This window comes from Sphaerodactylus townsendi, linkage group LG09 (genome assembly GCF_021028975.2).
Source record: "Sphaerodactylus townsendi isolate TG3544 linkage group LG09, MPM_Stown_v2.3, whole genome shotgun sequence".
Taxonomy (NCBI): domain Eukaryota; kingdom Metazoa; phylum Chordata; class Lepidosauria; order Squamata; family Sphaerodactylidae; genus Sphaerodactylus; species Sphaerodactylus townsendi.
In genome coordinates, this window is record NC_059433.1 from 22,795,454 (window position 1) to 22,811,926 (window position 16,473).

General features: G+C 40.9%; 1 protein-coding gene across 1 annotated transcript in view; it reads right to left on the reverse strand.

Annotated features, from left to right (window-relative positions):
• The window catches only part of LOC125438952 (carnitinyl-CoA dehydratase-like), a 34,807-nt gene continuing 18,334 nt past the window's right edge, over window positions 1–16,473 (reverse strand). Inside the window, exons 5-6 of the mRNA XM_048507713.1 lie at window positions 12,991–13,140; window positions 1–902 (exon numbers count right to left, since the gene is read on the reverse strand). Of these exons, the coding sequence (XP_048363670.1) occupies window positions 679–902; window positions 12,991–13,140 (374 nt within the window). The 3' untranslated portion in view covers window positions 1–678. The remainder of the gene's footprint in view (window positions 903–12,990; window positions 13,141–16,473) is intronic.

Here is a 16,473-nt window from a genome sequence, read left to right on the forward strand (position 1 = left end):
TTTGCAGATTAAATACTGCGGAATTTATTTCTTTGGAATTCTTATGGTTGCAGACAAGAGTAAAGCGGTCATGCCTTACCAAAGTAATTTTCTTCTACTGAGTACAGAAAGAAACATTCATCTTTACATTTAAAAACTAGCCATGTAAAGTAATAATTATAAACATTTCCTCTGGCACATTAAAATACTGAATTCAGTTAATTGGCAACTATTTTAGGTTTCAAATATGTAAATATTGGGTTGCTCTAATTTGCATTTACAATTTCTTTTAATGGCAGTCCTTGCTAGCAGTTTAAATGTTCCATCTACCATATTATAAAAATAGTTTACACTTTAATGAGAGAGATATAAGTAACTTTCCTTATTATGACCTTAACACTGAAATATTAAGTATTATTATTGCCATCAAGTCACAGCTGACTCACAGAGACCCTGTAGGGTTTTCAAGGCAAGATATATGTAGAGGTGGTTTGCCATTGCCTGCACCCACGTCACGTTCCTGGTATTCCTTGGTGGTCTCCCATCCAACTACTTGCCAGGGTCAAGGCTGAGAGTGTGTGACTGAGCCAAGGTCACCCAGAAAGTTTTTATGGCAGAGTGCAGATTCGAACCTCGGTTTTCAAGATCTCAGTCCATAGAAAATAAATGCTTTAACTGATGTCAGGCAATAGTGAACTCCTATAATTTTGCTCCACCACGCCCGTGTCCTAAAGAGAACTTAGTAGCACCAGGAACAGATTCGGTCAGTATCACTTCCAGTCCTTTGTCAAACTCAAACTGCAAGGCTTCGGTGAAGGAGGAAGCATCAAACGCAGAGTGGTAAGCGGAGTCTCTGTCTCGACGCATGCACTGCTGCGGAAATGCTGAAATCTGTTCCGCTAATTCAACAGCGTGCTGAAGCGCTGCAAGACAAAAAGGGACAAGAGGTTACACCTGTATGAAACATATATATACAGCTCTGTATCCTACCTCATCACTATCACCACAACTAGCTCCTACCCCATCCCAACTTATTTAGCAGTTACAGGGATATGTCTTTTTAAGGTCTTTATCACACTGTCACATTATTTAATTCATTGTTTTTCTTTCATTTATCAGCCACTTTTCTCCATTGGCTCCTCAAAGCAGTCTACACTATTCTCCTCTCCTCTATTTCATCTTCACAACAACCCTGAGAAGTAGATTAGGCTGAGACTGTAAGATATGTCAAAGATCACCCAGTGAGCTTCTATGGCAGAGAATCTGGACCTCCCAGATCTTAGTCCATCTTAGACCTCTCAGATCTACACCATGAGCCAGCAAGGTACAGTGGTTAAGAGCAGGTGCACTCTAATCTGGAGAACAGGGTTTGATTCCCTGCTCTGCCACTTGAGCTGTGGAGGCTTATCTGGTGAACCAGAGTAGCTTGTGCACTCCAATACATGCCAGCAGGGTGACCTTGAGCTAATCACAGTTCTCCGGAGCTATCTCAGCCCCGCCAACCTCACAGGGTGTTTGTTGTGAGGGGGGGGGAGAGAAAGGAGATTGTAAGCCCCTTTGAGTCTCCTTACAGGAGAGAAAGGGGAGATATAAATCCAAACACTTCTACGTCTGGCTCTCTAATCATTATATCTCAGTGGCATTTAGAACACAGAAATGCAGATGCTAGTGCACCTGGAAAATGTAGTTTTCCAGACCTCCTGAGCACATATTCATCTTTAAACATTTACTTCCTGACCCTCAACTAGTTTGGGGAGATTAATGAAGATGATTATGAGTACTTAGCACAGACATCGGCTATCCTGGAAAACTACATGTTCCAGGATCCCTTTCACCTATAAACCTGTCAAGACGGCATTCCAGCTGCCAGAGAAGAATGGAGGCACTGCAGACTGGCCTTTCATAAGGCCTTTCTCCTTGTTGCCACTAGATAAAAAAGTGTGAAGGGAAAGAAATATGGCAGCAAAGCAAGGGTGAAAAACCATGGGGAGGACATCTGGGCCCCATAAAACTTACAATTTCGTCAGGAACGTGATGAGATCCAGATTTCAGAATAACCTTGGGGGGAAAAAATCCTTTCTAATTTTTTAGAAAAGAAATCATCACTGAATCCCATTCAAAATCAAACCAAGATAAGTTTACTCATCATTTCTATCCCACGTGGATATATAAATGGATGGACAGATGGATCCCTTTCCAGGTCTCGGTGAGACTGCTGTAGACCCAGCACTTTTCCACTCAAGTGTAGGAGTTCAGTTTTAGAGAATGCAAAGCAACCGTTTTTACAGAGCAGTATCCTTATGAACAACCAGAGCCACGAACAAGAATTTCTAGGAACTTTTTAAAAGGTGCAACTTTCAAGCAGTCTGGAATCCCAGCATTTCTCTTTATTATTGTTGTTGTTTACAAAATCAATATCCCACCTTTCTGCCCTTACAGTGTGAAATATACATGATAAAAATACATTAGAAAACCATTAAAGTAACCCCCTCTCCCAAATATAACTCCTCAAAACAACCATTAAAAGAATTTTAAAAAACAGTTAAAACGCATATAAAACAATTACAATTCATCAAAAACATAAAACATTGGCTAGAAAGGAGGGATCATTGCGGGAATGTCAACCAAACAAAAAAGTCTTCTTCCTTTCCACACAAACCTTTTAAAACGTTTTGAGACAGGAAATAAAATGTTTCCTCCATGGAGTTTGGCATAATTTTTCCCCTTCATGCCCTGAAAATGTTTTATTTCCAGCCTCAAAACATTTTAAATTAATCCCTTTTAAAATGATTCTCTGGTTGAAACATTTTCAAAATGTCTTACGTTGATGTGCAATATATTTACTATGTTTCCCACATCTCTTTGGTTCCCTGAATTTCCTCCTGGGCGCCATTTTCTGCATTGTTTTTTTTTTGGGGGGGGGGGGGGGGCTAAATCTTTGAGATGTCAGTCATACCAGCTATGAGAATTGCGGCAAGAAGCTTTTAGGCACTGCAGAATCAGTTCCATACAGAACCCAAAAGTGTGTGTGTGTGGGGGGGGGGGGGGCACACCTAATGGCAGCCATGAATAATTTCCAGGGGGTGAGTGCAGACTAAATTTGTGTAGGGGGGTGGGGCTACAAAAATTTAGGTGTTTTGTGCAGAAACGGCTGGGACACAGGGGACTTTCCAGAGACAGAGAGAGACAGAGAGACAGAGACAGAGAGAGACAGAAAGAGAGAGAGACAGAGACAGACAGACAGACAGACAGACAGACAGACAGAGAGAGACAGAGACAGAGAGAGAGAGAGAGAGCGCTTTGGTGCCATGACCAAGAAGGCCACCCACCTAATCTCAGAAGATGGAGGAAACCAAAACAGGGTCCCCCAAGATAATCATGGTAATCAGACAGGTTCATAAGGGTTGAGGCAGACCCTCGGGTTTGCTGGTCCCAAACTATATGGGCTTTAAAATTCTTTTAATGGTTGTTTTGAGGAGTTATATTTGGGAGAGGGGGTTACTTTAATGGTTTTCTAATGTATTTTTATCTTGAATTTTGCCCAGAAACGAACTTGGGCCAAGACTGAAGAGATATAGTCTCTATGACTCACTCCAGTCAACATCCAGGATAAAACGTTCTGTGCCAACTGAAGTTTATGAGCACTTTTCAAGAACAGTCCCATGTAGAGTGTAATGAAAAAAATCTAATTTGGATGTTTCCGTCTTCAGCAGAGGCTGCCAACAGTAACTCTAAATGAGTGCAGATCTGGCCTTTGCATCATGTGGGAGCAAGATACTGAGTTGCAATGTAGGATTAGCCATTCTCACAGAAGGAATGCTCAGAACAGTAACTCAGGCATACCCCACAGTGGACAGAGCTTTTCTGCCCAGGAATGGGCATAGCTGGCTAACCAGTTGAAGCTGGTAAAAGGCACTCCAGGCCACAGCTGACATTTGCTTATCCAACAGTAGACCCAGATCTAAAAACACCCGACTATAGACTTCAAAGGAAGCGCAACCCTATCAAGAATAGGTGACCCCTTAAAGTCCTTCTGCCCACCAGTAGTATTTGTCAGGATTAACCTTCAATGTGCTAGCCTGCAGCTACTCCAGGCACTAGTTCAGAGTTTCCATAGCCTCCCTGGGATCACCTGGAAGTGCAAGATAGAACGGAGTATATTGGGGACAACTCTGTATATTGGTGACATCTCAGGCCAAAGTTCTGGTCCTCACCCAGCAGCTTCATATGGATGTTAACGAGCACAGAGGACAAGACAGAACACTGTGGGACCCCATAAGCCAACAGCCAAGGGACTGAACAGCAGTCCCCAAACTCAGAAACCTATCCTACAGACAAGACCAGAACCACTGAAGAATGGTGCCCCCCAATCCCAGTGCAGAAATTGCTCAGAGGTCCAGAAGAATCAACGAAGTCACACTCCCTCTGTCCAGCTCTCAACACAACTCATCCACCAGGGTGACCAAGGCTATTTCAGACCCATAACCAGGCCTGAAACCAGACTGGAAGGGATCTAAACCATCTGCCTCACCCAGAAAGGCTCTTGAGTTGTTCAGTGACCACACGTTCAATCACCTTGTTCAAGAACAGAAAAATTGAGACCGGTTGATCTTTATTGAGATCTCCTGGGTCCACGGTAGACTTCTTCAGAAAAGGACGTGCCAGAGTCTGTTTCAAGGGTGGGGCAACCACCCCTTTCTTAAGGAAGCATTAACTCCAGTCAGCCAGACCTTCTCAACTCTCAACTCCAGTCAGCCAGACCTTCCCCCTGGAAGACTTAAGTAGTCAGGAAGGGCAAAGATCATACAAGCAGATGGTAGGCCTCAAGCTTCCAAGGATCCTGTCCACATGTACAGAGTCAATATCGGACACAGTTGGATAAGTTGGCACCCTCTATCCCTGTCATTGCTAATGTAGAGTCCAAGTTGGAATGGATGAAAGAGGAGGAGGAAGAAGAAGAAGAGGAGGAGGAGGAGGAGGAGGAGTTTGGATTTATATCCCCCCTTTCTCTCCTGCAGGAGACTCAAAGGGGCTGACAATCTCCTTGCCCTTCCCCCCTCACAACAAACACCCTGTGAGGTAGGTGGGGCTGAGAGAGCTCCGAGAAGCTGTGACTAGCTCAAGGTCACCCAGCTGGCGTGTGTGGGAGTGTACAGGCTAATCTGAATTCCCCAGATAAGCCTCCACAGCTCAGGCAGCAGAGCTGGGAATCAAACCCGGTTCCTCCAGATTAGATACACGAGCTCTTAACCTCCTACACCACTGCTGCTCCTGCAAATTTGCAAATTTTTATCTGCAAAGTGTTGCGCAAACCGGTCACAGTGGGCCACTTACTAGTCCATCTATTTAGACATTAAACACCATTCCATTCTCCTACACTGTTATTTAGGGTAATCTATAAAACATAAATGCCATGTTCTTTGAGGTAGTCTATGAAACATAAATGCCATGTCTAAACATCATCTTCTAAAGAAAGCCAAGTATTCTGGCTGTAAATGACCTGTATTCACTGCAGCCATGGAAGTAATAATCTAAAAATAAAGTTGGGTGTGTTAGGTTCAGAATTTTCCCCCCATTTTCGGTGAATGCATATTTTAACATAAGATGTTGAGCAAGTGGTATTTTAATGAGAAATAGCAACATCTTACTATTCGTGCGCTGGAAACCACTGCTTTCTATATCTAGAAATATTTTCCAAAAATATTACACAGATCGAAACCTTTGATGGTTGTCGTAAATAAACATTGATTAATTCAGTAACAACATTACCAAAACCAACACTGTTATATCAACAAATACTTGAAAGCAAAAAAATACAAAGAGAGTCATCTTACAGTCCTAAGCATAAGCAAAATTTTGTAATACTCATGTGCCCAACACACAGGCAGCTTAAATTTGACACAAAAAACTTTCTTTATCTGTAGCTTTGTAAAAAAAAACATAAATGAATGTGTAACCAAGTTCAACAAGAAACAAAAGGTCAAACTACATATAACAGGGACAAGTTGTGTGTTTGAACATGGAATTTGAGTGATTTTAATAGCAAAACTGGTGAACGAGGTATGCTAAATCCACTCTATACCCACTGCTTAATTCCTTTCTGCTCCCTCTCCGTTTTTGACCAGATAAATTTGCCCAGGATCAGAACTCAGTCAAAGAAAAAACTGCTCAGAGAGAGAAACTTAAGGGGTATGTTCAGTGTGTTGGGCAGGGCGTTCTAAGAGTTTTATTCCTGCAACTCTTGCTGTTAAACAAAATCACATGACATAGAGACTAAGGACCCAAGTACACAGTACACAGTCTGTGCCCCCCCCCCCTGCAATCTACCAGATGTGCTAGATCTGGTAGTAGTTTAAGCAAGTGATGCTGGAATCCACCCCCCAAACAGCATCATTTTCAATGGTGTTTAAACTAGGGAGCCCAGATTCTCCTTTTAAATCCACTTCAAAGGGAGAATTTGGGGTTCCCAGTTTAAACAACATTGAAAGTGATGCTATTTGGGGGTTGATTCTCCCCCACCCTGAAACAGCATCACTTTTAATGTTTAAACTGGGGACCTCAGATTCTCCCTTTAAATCCATGCCAAAGGGGGGGGGGAATTAAAAAGGAAAATCTTGGGAAATTTGGGGGGTGCCTGCTGTCAAGGGTGCAATTGTTAAGCTGGAAGCACCAAACTTTCAGAGTATCTTTAGGAGACTCTCCTAATGATACCACCCAGGTTTGGGGAAGTTTGGTTCAGGGGGTCCAAAGTTATGGACCCTCAAAGGTGTAGCCCCAATCTTCTATTAGCTCCCATTGGAAACAATGGGTGATGGGGCACTCCCTTTGGGTGTCCATAGCTTTGGACCCCCTGGACCAAACTTCACAAAACCTGAGTGGTATCAGTAAGAGACTCTCCTGATGATACCTCCCAGGTTGGTGAATTTTGGTTCAGGGAGTCCAAAGTTATGGACCCTCAAAGGTGTAGCCCCATCTCCTATTAGCTCCCATTGGAAACAATGGGGGATGGGGCACCCCCTTTGGGAGTCCATAACTTTAAACTCCCTGAACCAAACCTCACCAACCCTGGGTGATAGCACCAGGAGAGTCTCCTGAAACCTCCCTGAAATTTTGGTGCTGCTAGCCTAAAAATTGCGCCCTCTGCAGGCCAAAAACGGAAAAACACTGAAAATACAAAAAACCCCACAAACAAACCTGCAGTTTTGCGCCCCCCACAAGGGGGCGCCCTGGGCAACTGCTCACTTTGCCCAATGGGAGGAACGCCTCTGGTTTTCCGACTGTGTGGCCATGGTCTAGTAGATCTTGTTCCTAATGTTTCGCCTGCATCTGTGGCTGGCATCTCCAGAGGTGTATCACAGAGAGAAATCTGTGTAACACAACAAACAAGGTCCAGCTAATTCGTTTTTTGCTGTCAGATTATAACAGTGGAACCTCAGTTCTAGTAGCCAAGTTTTCAACAATACTATTAAAGCTGAAAAATATAAAATCCTTTTGACATTATTAATGTTAGGATACCTACTGCTGTTCTACCTTACTTTTAAACTGCTAAACGGTTTTATTTATATTGTAATGTTATATCACTTGTGTAGGTGATTTTAATTGATGTATTTATTCTTCTTAGCAATTTTCTTTCAAATCTGATGCAATTGTGGAGTTCTTGGCTCTGACCATTAATTTATGCGGATCATTTCCTTTCTTCTTGTTTTTCTTTTTTAGGATTTTTATTGATATTTTGGATTGATATGTTTACATGTATTTTACAACCTTTTATTACATCCTTAATATCATTTACCCCCTTTTTTCCCCTCCCCCCCCCCCAATTTTTCTTCTCTTCTTCAAATGTGCAGCAGCAGGTTCATTCTTTCAACTCTTCTTTTCCATTTATCTTCTGTATTTCCAACTTCAATCAAGCAGTCTGTGAATTCTGTCCAAATCATCATCATGTCCATTTGTTTTTCTTACATAAGAAAGGGGGGGGGGGTGCAACAGTCAACATCAATAACAATAGAACTACCACCACTGTTGCACTCTGGCTATAACCAATATTTCAAATACGTATATTTATAAGTTTATATACATGAGTTTATATCACTGTTCATACTTTTTACATATTTCATTGGTTGTAAATACAATCATTTCTTGTCGACTACATCCAACCGGTAAGTTCAACTTATTTTTAACAATGATAACAAATAAATTCAGGGTCATCCGTATTAATTCAGGTAGGTATTTAGTTCATACTCTCCCATCAATTCAGCATCCTTAAGGTGTATGTATTAAATGATAAGTCCAAAATTGTACACAGACAGAAGTCCAAATTCTTTTAAACACTTGTTTAAACACTTACCTTAAGGATGCTGAATTGATGGGAGAGTATGAACTAAATACCTACCTGAATTAATACGGATGACCCTGAATTTATTTGTTATCATTGTTAAAAATAAGTTGAACTTACCGGTTGGATGTAGTCGACAAGAAATGATTGTATTTACAACCAATGAAATATGTAAAAAGTATGAACAGTGATATAAACTCATGTATATAAACTTATAAATATACGTATTTGAAATATTGGTTATAGCCAGAGTGCAACAGTGGTGGTAGTTCTATTGTTATTGACATTTGTTTTTCTTGCCATATCTGGTTTCTTGACATTATTCCAAACATTTCTAATTGTATTTGTTCCAATACATATTCCAGCCATTTCTGTATTGTCCATATTTTCTGATTTTTCCATCGTTATTACAGCATGAACTGCTCTTATTATTTTAACCAATGACCTCTGTCTTTGTTCTATTTCTTTATTATCAATTATTCCTAGAAGTAATAGGTCTACATTTATCCTTAATCGTACTTTTACATATTTTTCTATATACGGCAAGACATGTTTCCACATTTGTTTAACCTCTTCACATTCCATCCACATATGAAGAGGTGGGTTTCAAATAATTTAACAACCAGTTCCAGTGGTGGGATTCAAATAATTTAACAACTGGTTGTTTACAAGCACCATTTTAACAACTGGTTCTGCTGAATCCCACCACTGCATGTAATCCTAAACTCAGTTACTACCTTCTACAACCATGGGCTTCAAAAGGTATAACTCCGCTTAGGTCTGTATTGTTAGATGCTTACCTTCTAGACACAAGGAAGGGATTAAAAAAGTAATTCATCAAAGATGAGAAAACAGGGAATGTTGAAAGGACTTTAGAATCATCTACACTAAAAATTTTCAAAGGAATTTCATTTCTGACCAGGGTTAATTTAAGGAACATATAATTTTTGCCATCAAGAACTAGCTGTTTTGTGCATTGAATTTATGGAAGATACCTCAATTTTCAGAACACACACACATACAAAAACAAGAGTACAATATAGTAGTAGTAGTAGTAGTAGTAGAAGAAGAAGAAGAAGAAGAAGAAGAAGAAGAGTTGGATTTATGTCCCCCCTTTCTCTCCTGTAGGAGACTCAAAGGGGCTTATAAACTCATTTCCCTTCCCCCCTCACAACAAACACCCTGTGAGGTAGGTGGGGCTGAGAGAGTTCTGTAGAGCTGTGACTAGCCCAAGGTCACCCAGCTGGCGTGTGCTGGGGTATACAGGCTAATCTGAATTCCCCAGATAAACTTCCACAGCTCAGGCGGCAGAGCGGGGAATAAAACCCGGTTCCTCCAGATTACAGTACACCTGCTCTTAGCCATTACGCCACTGCTGCTCCTATAGAAGGTATAATCACTTTCCTCATATGGGTCTTTAAGATCCAACAAACCCACAGATGGCTTAGGGAGATCCGCCATGACCAGATTCAAGATCCCAAGGCCAATTCTAGGGACAGCTTACTGGTGTTTTCTGGGTAGCTATACTATTCTCCGAACAGGTGGCAAAAACACTAACAGAACTACTAATAAAATTGTCAACAAGAGGCATTAAACGTATCAGAATTATGGACTATCCATGACCAGCTTTAACGACACAGAAAAACCAAATGAGAAGTAATATTTAAATTAGAGAATATCACTCTTTCTTATGCATGAAAATGTTTTTTAAGTTGTCCTTGAAAGTCATATTGGGGGCAAACATTGTTCCACACTTTAAGATCTGGGAGAACTGCTAAAGGGACAGAAAATCTGGCCCACATGGGGCCATCCCAGGCTCCGGGTAAACAAAGCAGGGTTTCATTCACATTTGTTTCAAAAGATACTTCTCCTGGAGCCAACTAAAACAGCCATATTTTAAAAGGAATCCGGATATCAGAATGCACGCCGTAGATGACAGCAAGCCTGCAGAGACGTTAGTCACTTCTTGGACTAGAAGAATGGCAGCAGCTTCAGCAGGGACTGAATAACACACTGTGTTATGAACGACCTCCCTCTTCCCCCATTACATTTCCACAAGCAAAATAATCTAATTTTAAACATACACATATACAGAGAGCCTAAAAAAGAAACATCTGAATCTGCACCGTTTTGTTATGACTAGTTGGCTTCTGGCTAATTTCCTTTCAAAAAACTCTGGTACAATATGAACACTCCCACCCAGCCCCAAAAGCGATTTCCAAAAGCTTGCTTTGAGTTCAGATATGAAGTGTATGCTATCGTTGTTTTGTTAACCAATCAAGAGAAACAGCAGTCAGACCAGTTTAATCTCAATCAAAGCAGCTGCTACTGCCCCTTTAAAGTCAGTTTCCTAGCCAGTACAGAATGAGGTAAAGCGGGTTTCATAGGGTCTTCCTTTTTCCTCCACAGGAAAGCTCCAGGGACTGGTCAGAGAACAGTTGTCTACATTTACCTGACAGAGGTAATTCCCTTCCAGTGATCAAAGGTTAACAGCAGGAACGTGTTTTCATGAAAAGACACACCCCTGTTATTGGAAGAAATGTATTTCCATGTTTGCAAACCCGCACTCTAAATTAAACAGGATCAGGGTTCTGCCCTCTGAATGGAATGAAGTTCACGAAGAGCAGCCAATTGCTAGCTACGGGAACAGGAACAATGCCTGAAATTCACATGCAAAGGGTATGTTCCGTGATCCCGAGAACTGAATGTATTCTACCAATCTCCACCCCAAACTGTAAGAAAGCCAAGCTTGTAATTAGCTGTGCACCTATGGTGAATAAAATTGACCAAATAAAGATTTCACAAAGTGAAAGAGTCTTGACATTTTTTCCCTTTCAGGCAGCTCCTGAGCTACAAATAATTTGTGTGTGTACACACACCCATACGTAGTAGGCTACTAAAAAAATGTTAGTTGTGTCTGTGGACCTCTTTGTTCTGGACAGTTATGACGTCTGACCCTATGCTGCTAAAATGCATTTCAGCCTCCCATATGCTCTTAGTATGGCTGTTGTTTGTGCACAATAGAACACAAAAGAAAAATCAATTCTACATTTCAGCCACTTATCTATATATATAAAAATCTATCAGTGCGTTTTTCTGCCGACAGGTAATCTCCCAAACTACTGGACCGATTGCTTTGAAATTTTCACACAATGTCGCATTTGCGTGCGGCCAGGTTTCCATACTGTTTCCACACCCTCCTATGGTGTACATGTCACAACTGTGCCCGTTATTGTGTACATGCCACACCTGTGACAGTTGGAACCACATTTCTGTTCCGCAAGAGCGCCATCTGTTGGCAGTCAAACCAACACCCTCTGATACAAGGGAAACAACCATGACTTCCTTGCAAACCGCTGCCATTTGGAGTGAAACAGATGGGGTCCACCATCTGGACATGGCCCACCCACCCTAGTGGAGGAAGGGGAAAGTGAGGGAGAGTCCGGGGGTTTGCTGGACCAAACGCTCTGAAATTTGAACACAATGTAGCTCATGCCTCCCAGCGTGTTTTCAGCTAGGTAATTTGCCTGCAAGGGAACGGAGTGAAACGAACAGGCTCAGCCACCTGGACATGGCCCACCCACCCTAGCAGAGAAAGGGGAATGTTAGGGAGGGACGGGGCGGGTTGCCATGCAAGGGAACGGGAGAGGGGGAAGGGAGCGAGGGGCCCCTTGCCCCTCCCCTCCCTTGCAAGCATTGTGCAATGACACATGTTCGAACCATTCACTTCCCCTTTTCTTTCTTTTCCACTTCACCAGACTTAGCCACAGCAATGTGTGGCCGGGCCTGCTAGTAGTTTTATATTTGCATTAAAGACCAATTTGAACATAAACTGATTCAACTCTCATGTCTAGAAACTCTGAAACCCTTGGCTGGGCAACCCAGGGTTGTGAGGGAAGGCAGAAGTAGATTTGAAGATACAGTTTACAAAAAATGGTATATGCAAAGCAAAATCCAACCACAAAGCAATAAATAATGCAGATATATTCCCTCAGATTACCAACCATAACCTAAATATCAGCAGCATTTTCAACCCACACAATTGGCTTTTCTCAGAAGTTATGCGGTTTCTTCATTTTTTACCAATTAAATCCAGCAAGAGAACAGTCTTTTATTTCAAACCAGCCTTCCGATACAACCCTGACCACTAGTACCATGTTTCCCTGAATATAAGACAGTGTCTTATATTAATTTTTGCTCCCAAAGATGCGCTATGTCTTATTTTCAGGGGATGTCTTATTTTTCTGTGTTCTGTTCGTCGGGCATGCTTCCAAACAAAAACTTTGCTATGTCTTACTTTCGGGGGATGCCTTATATTTCGCACTTCAGCAAAACCTCTACTATGTCTTATTTTTCGGGGATGTCTTATATTAGGGGAAACAGGGTAATCCTCTATTTTACCTGTTGCCTACCTACCCTAAAAAAACAGGGCTCTCATGACTCATTACCGGAAATAGTTTCTAACCACAGATTGTGATCCTGGATATTGTAGAATTGTGTTGCCTTTGACAACATTTATTCTTGCATTTATACCCCACTTTTCTCCCCAATGGCTTTTACAACATTGCGAAATGGAAACACCAGTAGATATCGGCTTCCTGCAACCTCATACTCCATTCGACCTATAGCTTCTTGTACAAATATGTGTCTCAGTGAGACAATACACAGGCACTAACCTTGACCATTGGGAACAATCCGATTGGCCAGTCCAAAATCATAGGCTTCTTGTGCACTCACAGGCCGACCAGTGAGAATGAGATCAAGGGCTCGTGAAAGACCGATCAGTTTTGGCAGTCTTAAAGTGCCACCATCTATTAGTGGAACACCTAAAAAGGCAAACAGGGTTACAGAAAAAAATCCACCAATCTTTATTCAACAAATATCCCTATTTGAAGAAAAGCAGCTATGTCAGTGAAATAATACAGATACTTCCATATAGCCTGTGATGAAAGAACAGTGGTACAGAGTGAATAATCCAATTGCTATCTATTTGCTAAACAGTCTCTAAATATGAACACACATGATTTCCAGAGACAGGCTTTCTCAGACCATTTAAAACAACAGTGAAAAGCTAGTAGTTAAAAGAGGGATGTCAGATGTTAAGCTACCTTATTTTAAAGATGAATTAGCTTTGCTTCTCACTGGCTCTACTGTGGACTATACATTATTCAATTTCTTGCATGACTGTACCCCCAAATTCTTTCAGACAAACCTTTTAATTGAAGAATTTTCTCTTTTACATTTCTTTTCACCCAGGCTTTTATCTGTCACCTTCTATCCTGAAGACTGCTTTGTGAATATCATTTAAATCTACTGAAAGTTGTTTTACATTTTTTAATGATTTTATTGTATTCTTTTACTTGTGAGTAGCCTCCAGCCGGTCTGTGGTGAGGGACATGTACATTTTTCGAAACTAAAATATATATTTTCCTGATTTGTTGATCTCTCCAATTTATGGCTTCAAGCCTTAATTAGTGTCCTAATCAAATCTTTGGATTATGCACATGTGTAATTTTTACTAGAGAAATTAGCCTGACTGTGCTAGGAAATCAAACAGGCAATACAAAAAAAATGATATCTCCTTCTTTAGTCTTCTAGAAAAAGGCACACTATAAAACCTGCAACTAAATAAATAAATGTATGATTTGATTTTAAAACTCTCACATTTCCTTCAATAATGACTTTTTTAAAAAATTGGCAGCCCAATTTTCATTTTTGGAGCAGTTTCTTAGTTATAAAAAACCCTGAATATTGATTGTTTGTAAGAATGATAAAATAGGGAGTTTGATTCAAAATAATAATGCATACAGTCAACCAATATTCCTCCAGAATTCCAGTTTCATACTTATTATTTATTCTTTGTCAAATTATAAGTTATGATTTCAATTCTGAGATACATATGCACAATCAAATACCACTGAAAGTACTAAATTGAGACAAAACAGTTTGGTGGTGAAGAGTATCCAACCGGACTTCCGGGTCAGCCCCCAAGGAAACCAGCCGCAAGACGTTTCGCGCGGCATCCCAACCCTCGTTTTGCTTACGCCCCCCAAGGTGAACCACCAACCTTGGACCCTTCAGCAAGAAAAAGGGTAAGGGGAAGCCTGGGGAAAAAAACAAACCCCTTTTCAACGTAGTGAAACCCCGCGGAGAGCGGAGGTTTCGAGCGGCGGCGGAGGTGAAGGCGGCGTCTTTGAGCGCTGCAGCGGAAGCCTCAGCGGCAGTGAGGGAAGGCTGAGGAGCGGTTGTGGAATTCTGGAGCCAGAAGGTAGAGGGGTTCTGACATTCTTGTGAAAGTGAATAAAAACGGAATAAACTTGGTGACAAAAAGAAAGTGTTTCTCTGTGGGCATGGTGAAATTACGAGGTGTGCCTCTCACTTTAAGTATTCACCGAGTCTGAAGGTGAAGTACGTCACAACAGAGAGACGGGCGGAGATTGATGAGCTGGGACGGAGGGAGAGGAGGGGAAGGAGACGGAGCGAAGAGCCAAAGCCAAAGCGGCAACAGTAACGCATAAGGAAAAAAAATAAATAATAAGAGGAGGAGGGGAATTAGAAGGAAGACGACAGAGCTGCTAAGTATAAACATTGGCACCTTCTAAGAATTTAAGGGAAGCGAGAATGAGTGCCTAATCCAACTGTGGCAGAGGTCGGAGGTTTGGGGAACTGAAGGTGTACTATCAGTAACACCAGTGCCCTCAAGTGGACAGTGACATATACACAGGGGAGAGGAAAATAAATAACTAAAGACTCTGATTTAAAAATGGAGAGGAAAGTCGCCCCTGCACTCTAGAAATGATAACTACTAACAAAGCAAAGAGCAATGGTAAAATGACCATGGAGGCAATGACTCCAGAAAAAACAAATGGGGAATTACACCTTAAACTTGAAAAACTATTAGAAATGACTACATGTCTACAAAAAGCATCTACGTCTTTCCAGGAGGAGACTAAGCACTTTCAGGAGGAAACCAAAGACAGATTTAATAAACTGGACGATCATTATAATAAATTAGGAAGTGAAATACAAGATATTAAGCAAGATCTAACTCATCTAAAGCAGATGGAAACAACGATAAAAGAGGTCCAAGATGAAGTTAAAAGCACAAAAGACTCAGTAGCAGCTCTAGAAAGCCAAAACGATTTTATGAAACAAGAAATAGATCATATGCGGGTGCAAATGGCTTTAATTGAACTAAAATCAAAAGAGAACACCCTGCGACTGAGAGGAATACAGGAACAGGATAACGAAGATCTAAGAGGGATTGTTACCAATGCAATAGCCTCTTTCCTTAAAATACGAGAATTAAAAGTAGAAGAAAACTTAGAAAAAGTGTTTAGAATTAATACAAGAACGGCTAGAACGAGGAGAACCCCAAGAGATGTCTTGGTCACATTCTGGAAGAAAACGACTAGAGACGATATCCTTCAGAAGCATTCAAAGGATAGATTCAGAGTGCAAGGTCAAGAAATAATAGTTTTGAAAGAGACCCCCCAATTTATTTTGGATAAAAGACAACTATATAAACCCCTGACCACATGGTTGAAGGACAACCGGATAACGTTCCGATGGAATACAATAGAAGGACTATCATTCACACATAAATCCAGACGACGCAACATCAACAATGTGCAAGAAGCTAATGACTGTTTAGAAAAGCTACAGAAAAATAAGTTGACGTAACTGAAATGGAACAACAAAAGGTGGGAGGGAAAATACATAATACGTATGGATATTTGGTTTTGCTTCTTTGCGATATGGTTTGAAATATAGGGGAGAAAAAATCCACCTATTTTCGTGATGGTTATTTTAGATTGTGTATTTACATATTAAACGTGGATACGAACGTAACTTTATTAAGAGTCAATTATAGTTATGTAAGAACAAGTTCAAATGAAGGTATATAGGTTAATAGGTAAGTTATAGGTTAATAATTAAAGATTTAAGAAATAGAGATTATTTGGTTAATAATTTAAGTAAGAATAGTGAAAATGGCTAAGATGTTAATATGTGAGATAAAGTACACCAGTTGGTAAGACGAATGGGATTAGAAGAAACCCAACCTTCGACCTCTTCTACTTAACTTCGTAGAAGGTAAGACAATGCCTTTGACTATTTTTTCATTAAATGTGAATGGGCTCAATAGTCCCATGAAACGA